Source organism: Eumetopias jubatus, unplaced genomic scaffold (assembly GCF_037043125.1).
Source record: "Eumetopias jubatus isolate StellerSeaLion01/CBP00866 unplaced genomic scaffold, mEumJub1_p1.0 scaffold_14, whole genome shotgun sequence".
In the NCBI taxonomy this organism is placed as follows: Eukaryota; Metazoa; Chordata; class Mammalia; order Carnivora; family Otariidae; genus Eumetopias; species Eumetopias jubatus.
The window spans coordinates 85,970,895-85,984,743 of NW_028274820.1; the positions used below are offsets into that span (position 1 = coordinate 85,970,895).

Here is a 13,849-nt window from a genome sequence, read left to right on the forward strand (position 1 = left end):
GCCCTTCCCTCCCGCACACATGCTCTCTGTCTCTCTCTAATAAAAAAATTTAAAAAAAAATTTTTTTTTTTTAAATGTAGTCCTGGCAAGAGATGATAGGATTTTGTCCAGGGAGGCAGCAAAGAGAAGTGGCGGAACTCCAGGTTTATATGTGAAGGGCAGGTTGACAGGATTTGCTGATGTGCCGCATATGAAGTCAAAGATGACTGTGAAGTTTTCAGCCGAGGCAACTGGAGGGATGTGAGGGCCGCTTGCTGCCCTGGGGGAAGACTGGGAGGAGTGTGTTTGACCATGTGGGCTTGAGTATGTGATACCCGGCAGGGGAGAAATGAGCAGGGTCGGGTCTTGCCTTTTACAGGGAAATGGGGTCCCGGAGCCAGCAGTTCTTCCAGGGATTTTAGTCTCACTGCTGTCGGACAGGGAAATCCTTGTGCCTGGGACCTGTGGCTCCCGAGGCACCTCTGGCCTCTTCCCAGTTTGGCCATTTCGTAAACCTTGGCTGGAAGCCTGAGGGGAGAGGCAGCGATGAGCCCAAAGAGAGTAGTCCTCCACTTTCCAGGTCCCTGCCGGTGGGTCTTCCATGGTCAGGTGGGTGGGCGCATGGAAAGACTCCCACATCGAGAGCCTGGACCCTTGGCTTTGCCACAACTCAGTCATCTTGGGGCGAAGACCACTCAGTCTCTCTTGCTTCATGTTTACTTTTTTTTTAATAACCTTTTTATCTGTTTACTTTTGAGTTTAAAAAGAAAAAGAAAGGGATTTACTAAACTGAATGAATTTTAAGGTTTCTTTTTTTTTTTTTTAAAGATTTTATTTATTTGACAGAGAGAGACACAGCGAGAGAGGGAACACAAGCAGGGGGAGTGGGAGAGGGAGAAGCAGGCTCCCTGCGGAGCAGGGAGCCCGATGTGGGGCTCGATCCCAGGACCCCGGGATCATGACCTGAGCCAAAGGCAGACGCTCAACCAGCTGAGCCACCCAGGCACCCCGAATTTTAAGGTTTCTTATGGCTTTGAAATACTGGGGTCCTAGAGACTGGGGTACTAAATCTTCAGGACTTTATAACATGTGCCTTTAGGGTAAGTCCATGGTTCTGCCAAAGGAACTTGCCTGTTTGTGACAGGGAGGACCACCTGCCCTGCCGGCTCTCTAGGGTCTTAGCAAAAACCAGATGAGACACAGTGGATGTAAGAGGGCTTTGCAAAGTGCTATACAAATGCTAAGAGACAAACTGCTAGGATTGTACAGGGTCTCTCGGAAAAGAAAAAAAGAGAACTCCCAGCCTTTAAAGTAGAATGTGAAGGGCTTCCTGTTGCTTAATCAATCGAAATGACCCAGAATACAAACTGGGATTAACATACGCCTTCTAGATTAGGGCTAATCAGGGCCGGGCTGAGCAGATGCAGGGACAGTCCCAGCCTGATTACTGTACCTCAGCGTTTAATCATCTCTCCTCCAAGGGCAGCCACCGACTTAGTGCACTGGCTTGCAGGCCTCCGGCCCCTCCCCCTGCCCCTCCGTAGACAGGAAGGCCTCTGGGTCAGAGCCGCTGAGACGATTTAATCTAATCCCATGCCAAAATGGCTGTTTGTGAGAGAGAGAGAGAGAGATTCCGAAATTCTAAAATCCCCACAGTAGGATGGTAATGCGCAGATTTAAGGTGGAGGTAGACTAAAACCGCGTGTAGAAAGTAATGGCCTTGGAATTTCAAGGCATTTGGGGTTATGAAATGACCCTGTGCATGGAATTTTGCCCTCCGTAAAGCTTTTCAGAGATGCAGTTGCTGTCACCATTCACTCTTAAGACAGCTTCATCATGCAGTTGTAGAGGACAAATTTATTCCTTCCCTGATCGTGAAGTGAAATACAGAAGATGAATCTTTTTTTTTTTTTTGAAGATTTTATTTATTTATTTGACAGAGAGAGACAGAGTACAAGCAGGGGGAGCGGCAGGCAGAGGGAGAGGCAGGCTCCCTGCTGAGCAAGGAGTCCGATGTGGGACTGGATTCCAGGACCCTGGGATCATGACCTGAGCCAAAGGCAGACACAACCAACTGAGCTACCCAGGCATCCCTGAAATCTTTTATTTATTTATTTTTTAAAGATTTTATTTGAGGGAGCAAGAAAGAGCACGAGCAGGGGGTGGGGCGCAGAGGGAGAAGCAGGCTCCCCGCTGAGCAGGGAGCCCGATGCAGAACTCCATCCCAGGACCCTAGGATCATGACCTGAGTTGAAGGCAGACGCTTAACTGACTGAGCCACCCAGGCGCACCCAGAAGATGAAACCTTTAAAAGTGGTTTTCTTTGGATGAGTCCTGAATGTAGTCCTTTTTACTCGAACATTCTCTGGACTGGGAGTTCCTGCTCTGAAACTGCCTCATAACCCTCAGACTGGGCCACTTCAATCACCCCGTCTCTGGAAGGGACACCTGTGCAACCTCAGAAGGCAGGTTCCCTTCATGAGTGCAGAAATCGTTACTGAGCTGTCGCCGATTGCTGAGGACTCAAAGATGGAGACTCCATCCCTCAAGGAATTGACAGTCCTCCCGAAGACAAGACATGCAAACAGTGATGGTGAACACGGTCACTGCCTCCATGGAGGCCAGTACAGAGGGCTCAGGACCTCTGGAGAAGAGGGGCTAAGGCCAAGGAGGAGGGACTGACGATAACTATTACTGTGGAGGGAAGAACAGGAGCCCATTCAAGGAGCAAGTCCCGGCACATCATCCCAGGCAGAACTGACAGTTGTGTGCATGTCATGGGGACTCAATCAGGTCATTCACCTGATTGGAGTGTAAAGCGGGTGGCGATTCGTGGTCACTAGGCTGAACTGAACGATAGGGGCTGACATAAGGGTTTAAATCCTGCAAGGGGATTTGGATCTATACCCCGAGGGCCACTGAAGAATTGTAAAAGAAGGCAACAGGATCAGTTTGTGTTCAGAAGAATGTTCTGGTTATAGCAATGGCAGCCAATAGATATCTCTGCATTTGCCCTTTTCTCCATTTTATTCTGGAACAAATCTTCCATGATACTAAAACTTGTTACAACAGTGTTGGATGTGGACCTGCATCATAGGAAATGAAAACATATCATAAACCAGAGATATAACTATGACAATTCTTTAAGTCTCTACCCACCCCTACCCCTGTGACCCCCCCCCCCCCATCCCAGCCTGGTGGTTCACCGTGAGGAAGTCTCCCTGCTCACAGTGGTCCCTGTATTTATCAAGGGTGCAACTTGTTCCCCCAGTTTGGAGCTTTTGGAACTGCATCAGGCTCAGAATCGAGAGTAAAGAAATGAGACTGGTCTTTGCTTCTAGGTTAGCTGCTATTTGCCAACATTTGGCTTCTTTGCAGGAGGACACAGGTATCCTGGCTTTGCCGGGGACATTCTTCGTTGCCTCATGAGTTTTGCCTCACCTCTTGTGACCAGAAGAGAGGACAGAAGCGATGATGATCATGAATAGAGTGGGGAGGTGGAAGGGGTTGTAGACTCCATGCCTGGAGTCTAGAGGCCAGGGGGTAGGGCCCAGCTGCACATTGCTGAGGCCACTAATAGACTCCCTTGGCCTGTTGCCCTTCTGGCACATCTTGTACCTCACACTGTGGGAAACCACATGAACCAGAGCCACACCTGGCCCTGAAGTCGCCCTCTGTCAAACAGGAAGTCCTGTCCACACACATTTACTGGCCACGCCAGATGATGCACTCCTGTGCCCGTGCTCACTGGGCCACTGTCAATATTGACTGGGGCTGGGATGGGGCCAGCTTCCAAGAGGAGGGACAACGGAACCCGTTTTTTTGCATTTGTTTTTGTTTTAATTTCATTTCCATTATATTTGGGTTTTTTAAATTTCATTTCCATTATATATTTTTTTGAATTTCATTTTCATTATACATATGTTTTTTTTGAACCAGCCTTTAAAGGGGAAGGAGTAGGGAGTTTGGGGACTCCCAGTAGTGAACAATGTGAGCAAAGGCCCAGAGGAAGGAGTGTGACCGCTGTGTTGGGAGGTGAGAGGAGCCAGGCTGGTGCCCCGAGCGCACAGTGCCTGTGGTGAAGGATGGAGGCGAGACTGCAGAGCTAGACCAGGGCAGAGCACGAGATGTCTTGAATACCATGTCAAACATGAACATTTTTTTATAGGCTTTGGGAACCTTTTTTTTTAAGATTTTATTTATTTGGGAGAGAGAGAGAGAGAGAGATAGCAAGAGAGAACACGAGCAGTGGGGAGAGGGAGAGGGAGAAGCAGGCTCCCTGCTGAGCTTGATCCCAGGACCCCGGGATCATGACCTGAGCTGAAGGCAGATGCTTAACCGACTGAGCCACCCAGGTGCCCCTTTGGGAACCTTTTTAACATGGAATTTGAACAGTTTGAGATGGAGGCGTGACGTGGTCTAGAAAGATCTCTCAGGTGGCAGGGAGAGGTGAACTGAAAGAGGATTGGTTAGAGACATTTAAGAGCCGTATGCAAAGTCTAGATGAGGGAAACTGAACCCCACAGCATTCTGGGGTCAGTGCCGGGCCCTCCGCCTGCTCTCCTCTCAGCTTTGTGTGGGAGCGTGGGCTGGTCTCGCCTCCTTCCAGGCCCAGCGCGGCAAGTGTGAGCAGGGGGTGGGTCGTGCCCTCCATTCCTATCAACACACAGCAGGGTGAGCCTGGATTTCCAAAAATGACTGTCACGAAACAAAACATCGAGCCTGTTTCATGTTGTATCATCAGATAGGGTCCCCAAAGTGGCAAGACTTTCCTCTAGAAAACAGATAATAATTTAACATTGTAAAATAACATGGATTTTGTTTGGGGGGGTTTCTTTTTGCGTTAGAAAATATTCTGATAAAACACTCTTTTTAAAATTAGTTTTTATTTTCAGCAAAGTGATAATATGGCCTTAAATGTCAAAGAGGACGAAAAGGCCTTTTTTTATACCCTAGAGGCAACATTTCATGCTCGTTCTTTCTGGTGTGTATCTTCCCTGCTCTAAAAGTCTTAAATCGTTATTTCTTGAGTTGAGACATTATTACAATTTCTTGATAACCCACTTTGTATGTTTATATTATTATAACTACATAAAAGCTGGTCACTGCTAAGACAAGTATATTATCACAGTTACTACTTGCTTTTTCTCTTCTGTGTTTTAGGTAGTAATCACCGGTTCTACCCCACTTCCGGAAAACCCCCCTCAGTACTCGTGCCCAGGTCGTCATGCCGGTCTCTGCTCTCTGTGCTCTCAGACCTGCTGCAGAACTCTGGTCCGGGGCCCCTCAGCCTGCCCACAGCTCTCCACAGTGGGTTCTCTGGTCTCCTAGATCCCACAGCCACCTCTTGCGTAGTTTTCTGTCTCGTTGCTTTGGAGCACATCCTTCAGAGCTTCCTGAGAAAGCATGCATGGGTGGCCAGCTTTTCCACCCCTTACGGGTCTGAAGATGCCTTTCTTCTGCCTTCACAGTCAATTGATAGCGGTATCATTTCTTGGGCCGGAAACAGTTCTAGCTGGAAAGCACTTTCTCTCAGACACTCAAAGGCATCTGCTCCTTCATCTCCTAGCTTCCAGGCTTGCTTTTGAGAAGTCCCACAATATTCCAACTCCCAGTTCTTTGTGGTAGGACTTTTTTTTTTTTCTTTCCGGAATCTTTCAGGATCTTTGCTTTATCCCTGGTGTTCTGAAATTTTGCAAAGATGCGCGTTATTGTCTTGATCTTTTGTAATCTTGTCTGCTGGGCATCTAATGGGCCTTTTCAATGTGAATTTGTTTTTCAGCTCTAGAAATTTATTTACAATGTGTCTGATAACTTCCTACCCTTTTTTTTTTTTTTTACTGTTTCTGGAATTCTCTTTTATCAGAGGTTGGACCCCTGTGGTCTCATATTTTCTCTCCTTTCCATCTTTTAATCTTTCCTACTGAGAAATTTCCTTGACTATCTTCTGCTTTCTTTGGAATGTATTTCATCTATTAGATTCTTTATTTTAAAGTTTTTCTCATATTCCTTTTTAAGAAAAGCATCCCATTTTGATGATACAAATCTCTTCTCTGAGGATATTAGGGTTCTGGGGCCTTTGTTTTCTTCTCCCCGCTCCTCCCCCGCCCCGACCATTGTCTGCAACCTTGTGTTCCTGAAGAGTGAGAGCCGGTTGTCAGGTGGTGCAGGGCACAGCTAGGTGATCTGTAGGCTAGCACAGCAGGCCAGGACTTCAGGGTCTCCCCCCCGCCCCACTTCCCCACCCAACAGGTACCACTGTGGTCTTTCCCAGCCTTTCCAGGTCAGCTTCTCAGTACAGTGGAGGAACTACAGATGTCTTGTCAACAAAGGTCAGGGTGTCTGGGTGTTGGGATTGGTGAGAGCTACTGGTGCATAAAGTTGAATACACGCTTTTAACCAATTCCCGTTTTTAGCCTCGTCTTTTTCTGCGGTAGTGAGGCCTACATGTCCTGCTCCCGCCATGGACACAGGGCTTGCTACTTCCACTGCTCTGATAAGTCAGAACCACTTGACATTTGCTTCTCATCTTCCAAAAACATGTTGACATCCCTCATTGATGTCCTTCCTCCCACTTCATTCTAATTTTAGTTTCAAGAGGAAGAGGAGCTTGATAATGTGCATTTATTCTGCCTCATTTAACTGGAAATCCTTTTTTTTCTTCAATATGTCATATAAAACTATCAACTTTTCTTTCTTAGGAAGGACTGCCCTTTTCTGCAATTATGTGTTTCTTCCTTTGTGTTAAACCATCCTTTCTACTGTGCAATAATAGTGATATTAGGAGACAGTTGGGTCTTTATATTTTAAGTTGATCCCAAAATGTATTTTTAAATTTTACTGGTCTGTGGATTTAAAATCAAGAAAACAATGCCCTAGGTTTTTTGTTTTGGGGTTTGTGTTTTGTTTTTGTTTTTGTTTTGAGAGTGCTGGGGAGGACAGAGGGAGAGGAAGAGAGAATCTTAAGCAGGCTCCACGCCCAGTGTGAACACCTCATGCCGGACTCGGGGCGCAATTTCACAACCCTTATTGAGATCATGACCTGAGCCAAAATCAAGAGTCGGATGCTTAACTGACCAAGCCACCCTTGGTGTCCCCCCTCTTTTTTTAATAAGCAAACACTGAAGGAAGGGGCAGTGGCCAAGGAAACAGGACAGGATTGAGGGGGATATTTTTTCAAGCCGAGGGAAACAGCATGGGCAGGCAGACAATTGAAGAAGTCGGTAGCAGAACATCAAAGAAAATTAATGGCCGCCTTTCCCAGTGGAAGGAGGCCGTCAGGAGCGCTGGGCTGGGGAGGAGGGTTCACACCTCACCAGCCCTGCTTCTAAAATTAGAAGCAGGCAGGCTCATCTCCTGGCAAGTTGGGGAGGCCCTGCCCTGGGGCCCATTTCCACAGTTTCTTCGAACTTTCTTTCCTGATAGTCTGTTTTATAGAATGACAGTGGGTAAGCGGAGGGATATATTTGTGCCTGGACAGTCGGTGGGCAATTACATGAGGCTGACAGTGGTGCCCTGAAGGCTGGGGGCTGGTTGCTCTGTCCAGCCAGCATCTGGGAGGCTGAGCCCGACCCCCACCAACAGTCTCCCCTTTGTCTCCCCAGGATTGGTCCAGATCCCCGTGAGCATGTACCAGACTGTGGTAACCAGCCTCGCCCAGGGCAACGGGCCAGTGCAGGTGGCCATGGCCCCTGTGACCACCCGGATATCGGACAGCACAGTCACCATGGACGGCCAGGCTGTGGAGGTGGTGACGTTGGAACAGTGACATGCAGCCGTACGATGGCATCGTTTTCTAGTCTACTTCAGAATTTTTTACACGTTTGCAGAGGTGCAATCAAATGGAATTAAGTCTCTCGACTTTGGAAGAAAAGTTTTGTTAACCTTTTTTTTAAAAAGGAAGAAAGGCAGTGGGTTTTGGAATTGCATTTTTTAAAGCACCACTCTTGATTTTCTGGGATTGGTGGAATAAGATACTGTTGTCAATTTCACTGTCCCGAAAAAGCCAAATTGTGGCAGGACTTCTTTCTGCAGAAACATGTGTGTATACTTATGTGTGAGTGTGAATATATGTATATGTGTACATATGGATATACACATTTACATATATATAAAGTATATATATGTATGTATGTATGTGTATATGTATATATATATATATATATATGAAACCCGCATGGAATTATCTGTATGAAATCAAGGTGAGCTGTGGAAAAAAATAATTCACCCAGTTTAGTGGGTGTAGGGTACGTGGCCAGACACAGTCACCCGGTTTTTGTTCATACCAGGGTCATGCGTTGAGCTACTGACAAACTCAGGCGGAGGTGACCATGCCCTTCACCAAAGCTGCCTCCCAGTGGCCACCCAGAACTCTCCCTGCTGGACTCACCTGAGGAAGGAGGTTCCAGAACGAGGTGGGGTCCAGAAATTGTGTTTGCAAGGTCCAAGGGCCTCATGGTCTGGCAGCTGAGATGCTCCTCGGGCTGGCCCAGGTGCTGACCTTGCCCCAGGCAGGTGAATGTCCTTAAAGCTCCAGGCAGGGACAAGAGGGATTTCTTCAGCCTCCCATCTCCTCCCCTTCCCAGGAAGCCTTCTTGATCTCATGACTATTAAAACGTTGCTTTGGTTTTAAGGTCAGTTCTGAATTGGTCATGTATATGAACTGAAGGTAACAAGTATTAAGGGTTTGAGGAGCGCGTGCGCATTAAGTGTGCTTGTGGGCGTGTGCTTGGAGGGGAGAGAGTGGGACGGGGAGGGGAGGGATTGGAAGGGGAAAGGAAGGAGGGAGAGAAAAATCTTCAAAGACCAGGGCACACCAACGGGAGCAATATTTTCCTTTCCAGTAACTTTCTGTAGCTTAAAAGAGGAGACTGTAAGTGACAGGAGCACCCGGCTCGAGGAAGGTTGCTCTTCATGCTGAGGGGCCTTGGAAGAGAAAGGGACCTGGGTGTTTCCAGCAGCCCTGGGGCAGGCCCTGTCTCAGAAGGGACAGTGCAGTTTTCCCAGGTGCGGCCCGGTGGCACAGGCCCCACAGCCGCCTCCTCACAGGTGTTGACCGGTCTGGGTGTTCTCGGTAACTTTCAAATTCTGTGATTTCTCAGCTGCAAGCCCTGAGTCTCCAGTGGCTAAATTCACCTGACTTCTCGACAGGCCAAATCTCTGCTCCTTGAGTACAGGGACAACTCTTCCTCCCTCCTCCCGGGCCCCCATGTGTGATAGTGTATTTAATGTGTTTTTTTTAATGCGACATTAAAAGATCCTTCACATCTTGCTCAGCCTTTGAGAAAAGTTTCAGATTCTTGTATTTGCTTGTTTTATATAAAACTATCTAATGTTCTTTGTATGTTTTTTTCTGTACGTAATAGGGGGAGGGAAGGGAAATTTACATATAAACAGTCCTAGTTCTACAACTTGTTATTTTTTTAATTATTATTTTTTATCGTCATTGTGAAGCTGTTCAGGGGCTTTCAAGTCCGTGTTCCTTTGTGGTGAAATAACCTCCTAATAGTTTGAGAAAAGAAGAAGAAGAAGAAGAAGAAGAAGAAAAGCAAAACCCAAGTAGCAGAGCATGGATTCTGTGTTGTTTTCCATTCTGTCTATTACTGCCTCATTCAATAAATAGTTTAAAATGTGGCAACAGGAAGTGGGACTGTTCATCTCTGTAGGAGCACTTGGCCCCTTGGAACTCCTTTGGGGTGGCTTGTTCTGCTTTGTGAAAGGTGCTCGTACTCAAGCTCGGTGGTCTTTGAATGGTGCTCCGTGATGTTGCGGAGCCCTGGAAGGAGCGAGGGCAGGGGCAGGGCCTCCTGGCCAGCGCCCACCTCGGGAGCAGCGCCACTGAATTCATTTTATAAACGGCTGTCCTGAGGGTGCAGGGCCAGGTGGGGGGCTGGGATCTAACTTGAAAAGTTCTAAAGATGGTTTGAAAACTGTACTCTGGAGTTCTTTCTTTAGGGGTTAATTGCATTCCACATTAAAACTCAGGCTGGGCGATGGCGCCTGTCCATCGGGGTTCCCTGCACGGGAGTGTTGTTCACTGTCGCAGTGGATTATCCTCCCTGAAGCAGAGGCCTCAAGCCATTAATTTTTCCTCCAGTCCTCACTCTGGCTCATTGCTTTCATGCGACAACTGCCATCTTTCCAGCTGTACCTCCTGCCACACCCCCAGCTGTAGGCCCTTCGTCACCACCCCCCCTGCCAGTGGTTTGGCACCTCTGTGTTTGTGTCCGCTCTGTGCCTCAGCCTCGAACGAAGCCCTCCACCCCTTTGTTATTGGATGCCTGGGTCGGTTTCCTGGTGACAGTGATTAAAATCGTTGAGTAAAGGAGACCAGAGGTGTTCTCCTCGATGACTGACAGCGGCTCGTAAAGCTAGCGCCCCTCTCCCCCTTTTTGAACAGATGGCACACTATTGCCTATTTTCACTAGAGGGTGCACCGAAAAAGAGGATCGATCGCAGCCAAACCAACCGAACATCACTGCCACTGGCCACCCAGGAACAGCTGGGTTCTCTAAAGTACCTCCTTATGGGGCCAGCCTCTCTCTGGAGGTACCTCACTCTACAGTACATTCTGTTTGCCTGGCAAGACCCAGCTGCTGCCTTTTCAACAAGCATGTGTTGAAAACTTTCTTTGGTGGGGCTCACGGAGACCTTTGCTTCCATTACTGCCTGAGTCACCACCGGCAGCTGCTGCAGGGCCCAGTAGGTAAAATCGCTCAGTGAAGGGGAAGCGGCTCAGGTGGGCGAGTGGGGGGGGCGGGGCGTGGGGGCAGGTAGAGTGGAGAGAATTGTCTGCAGATTGCCACCAAGTGGGAGCGATGTGGGCCCTAGAGCCCCATCTTCATAATTTTCCAGAGAAGATGGGGAGTCCAGATTTGTGTACAGATGTCCTGATTTCAACAACAAATCAAAAAATCCTTCACATACTCTGCAGGGAAAAAAAAAACCACAAAACACTACACCTGTCGACCAGATCTGGCCCATGGGTCAGTTTTGTTTAACTTGGTGACAGCCTGCCATGTGTCAGATGATACAACCTGGCAGGTGCCCATGGGCACAAGATGGGAGGAGACGTTCGTATGAGCCGATCGTTGCAGCCCAAGGTGATAAGGTGCCATCTGGATGGAGTGCTGTAGCAGAACGAGTTCTGTTCTCTCCTTTTATCTCCTTAAGGGTCCTCTGCGTTAAGTAGTTTATCATCCAGGCTGCAGACAAAGATCCGGTGCTCACAGAAATTGAGACTGGGCTAAGAATTCTTGGCTCTTAGTCCTACATCTGAGAAGTTACTGGCGATGCTGGTGACCGCTGGAGTTGTCTGAACTCAGATGAGTGAGCTGAAGAGAAGCAGAAGGGCAGGGAAAACAAGGGGCTGCTCACCCTCTAAGCTCAGGCTGCCTGTGCACCCTGGACCTCACTCAGACCCAAGCCAGGCTCATCTGCAGCCACTTTGCACATGGAAAAGGGCCTACTCCTGCACCCACCTTCCTCCCTACCTGCAGCCAGTCCTCTCTCCTCCTCCATAATGCCCCCAAAGCCTCTGCTCCGAGGGTGGCTAGGTTGGTACCCAGCCCGTGGTGGGTCCCTTTAGTGTCCAAACTGGACAAACCAAAACTGAAGCTTAATTAGTTGGAACAGAGGCTAGGTGGGGTGAGGGAGGAGAGCCCACATCCCTCTCATCCCCACCTCACTGGGCTCTGGGTCAGGTGATGAGCCCAAGCCAGCCTGTGGCGTCAGCACGGCTCATGCTCAGATGCCAGAGGCAAAGACCACCACCCGCGCACTCCCTCCTAGCCTCTGCTGTTTGCTCCAGGTTGGCAGCTCTCGGAGAAGACCCACCAGGATGCTGGAGGCAGCATGGAGGGAGAGATAGGACTTAAGGTCTCTGAAATAGCTGGACAGGGTAGGTCTTCCCACCTGCCATGCCACTCCCAGTGCTTCTGGGCCCCTGAATGAGTCCCCAGCTCACTCTGAATTTGAGTTCTCTTTCCCCAAAACAGTTAGGCTGTGAGCAAACATTTGTTGACTACTGGTGTCTTGGGAGTGTATTTCTACAAAGGTGGGGGGGGGAGGGGAAAAGAACAGGGATAATACCCATCTGCAGAGGGGGAACCAGTCTCCCCTGAGAACCTAGGACTTTCCCAGGGCGACCTTGGGAGGCAAGGACAGCCCTGTGTCTCAAGCCCATGTCTCCAGCCCTGTCCGGAGGCTTTCCTGGCTCTGGATGAGAACTATGACTTGTCTGCAATTAAGAGTATTTATGTGGTACCCATCACAATAGTTAAAACTTATATACCCTTACAATGCGCCATGTTCTGTTTCTGTTCTCAAGATTTACCTATAGATCCACTTAATCTTTACAAAGTACTGTTATCATCCCCACTGCACAGATGAGCAAGCAGGCACAAAGAGGTTAAGTTTAGAGTAGCTTATTTAATATTTGGGAGAAAAGGCTAGAAGCTATCCCCCCAAATTTAAAGCACTTGTAATTAAAATTGTTGGTACAACTTAAATTGGGTCTCAACTCAGATTTCTTCTGAATGTATCTACCTTTAAGTAACTAGTGCCAGAACTAGCAGGAACTCAAGAGCTGCTCTGCACAGGACACTGCAAAATGCTCCAACACCTTGATTTCTCATCCTCTCCACAACCCTGTACGGAGGTTAGATTCCATTTTATAGCTGTGGGAACTGACACTTGGCAACTTCACAAGGTAAATGCGGAACTAGCTAACGGGGGGCCTGGATCAAACTCTGCTACATCTGTCTCTAGAAGTTCTGTTCTTCGTGCCAACCATTCAGGGGGCAGGTGTCAGAAAACGAGCTGCACATCTGGATTCTCATCTTTAAAGAAAACTCCAGGTGAGTCCTGAGCTTAGCCCACAGGCAGCCTCAGCCATCAGGGTTTCCTGACAGTGCAATGGTCGTCGTGTGGGGCCCACGCCACCAGAGGGGCCTCCCAGCAGCTGGGCCTTTTCGTCACGCATGCACACACAGGCCAAGGCACACAGGGACTTGACTACAGCAGACACTCAAAACATCTCATCCGATGAGTGACCTTAATTTCCAGTGGTTTCTTAGGAAATTCAAGGAACCCAAAATATCCATTCCCACACATTCTCATTACTCAAAAATTTTCTGCAAAAAGCCAGTGTTAACATTGTTAAATAATTTGATGTGAAAAAAATGTTGATGTTATTTCCAAGAAAAATCCGGCCCTGTGAGATCCTACCAAGACTAAAGGGTAGTGAAGAGGCTGGGGCCTGAACACATTCTTGGGCATGAGTAGTTACATTATGTTGTTGTCCTTAAGGTCATTAAAAGCCCCAGGCCCCAAAAGCTATGGAGAGATCGGTCGATGTTAAAACCCAAGAAGCTCCGGGCAAGGAGGCCAAGCCAAACCTTGGCAAAGTAGTTGGATTGTGACGTCGTCAGTTGGGCCTAAGTCCCATACAGTCTTTGGGCTCCCCAGTGGCTTTGCATGGAACAGAATTTTAAAGCTGGAAGGGACATTAGCCACCACTCCTCATTTAGGCTATGAAGATTAAAGCCTAGAGGCAGAGAGACTCAGAACCACACGAGGGTAGCATTGCACCCAGACTTCTGACTCTTGACCAGGGTCAAACCCCCTGCACTCAGCATCTCCTGCCCTGGCCTTACCATCTAAATTCTTAAAACCTTAAACTTTGCGGTGGGGGGGGCGGGGGCACCTGGCTGGCTCAGTCAGTAGAGCATGCAACTTTTGATTTTGGGGCTGTTAGTTCAGGCCCCAGGTTGGGTGCAGAGATTACTTAAAAATAAAATATTTTTTAAAATTGTTAATTTATGCCTCTGTATTTCCCTTACCAGAACTATTTCTTATAGAGAACACTATT

The 13,849-nt window shown here is 48.2% G+C and overlaps 1 protein-coding gene across 4 annotated transcripts in view; it reads left to right on the plus strand.

The window, feature by feature from the left end:
* The window catches only part of NRF1 (nuclear respiratory factor 1), a 147,521-nt gene extending 137,903 nt beyond the window's left edge, over positions 1 to 9,618 (plus strand). For all 4 annotated transcript variants that reach the window (XM_028104992.1, XM_028104994.1, XM_028104997.1 and 1 more), the window contains one exon: positions 7,584 to 9,618. In XM_028104992.1, coding sequence (XP_027960793.1) covers positions 7,584 to 7,747 — 164 coding nt within the window. In that variant the 3' untranslated portion in view covers positions 7,748 to 9,618. The remainder of the gene's footprint in view (positions 1 to 7,583) is intronic.
* Positions 9,619 to 13,849: the final 4,231 nt, after the last annotated feature.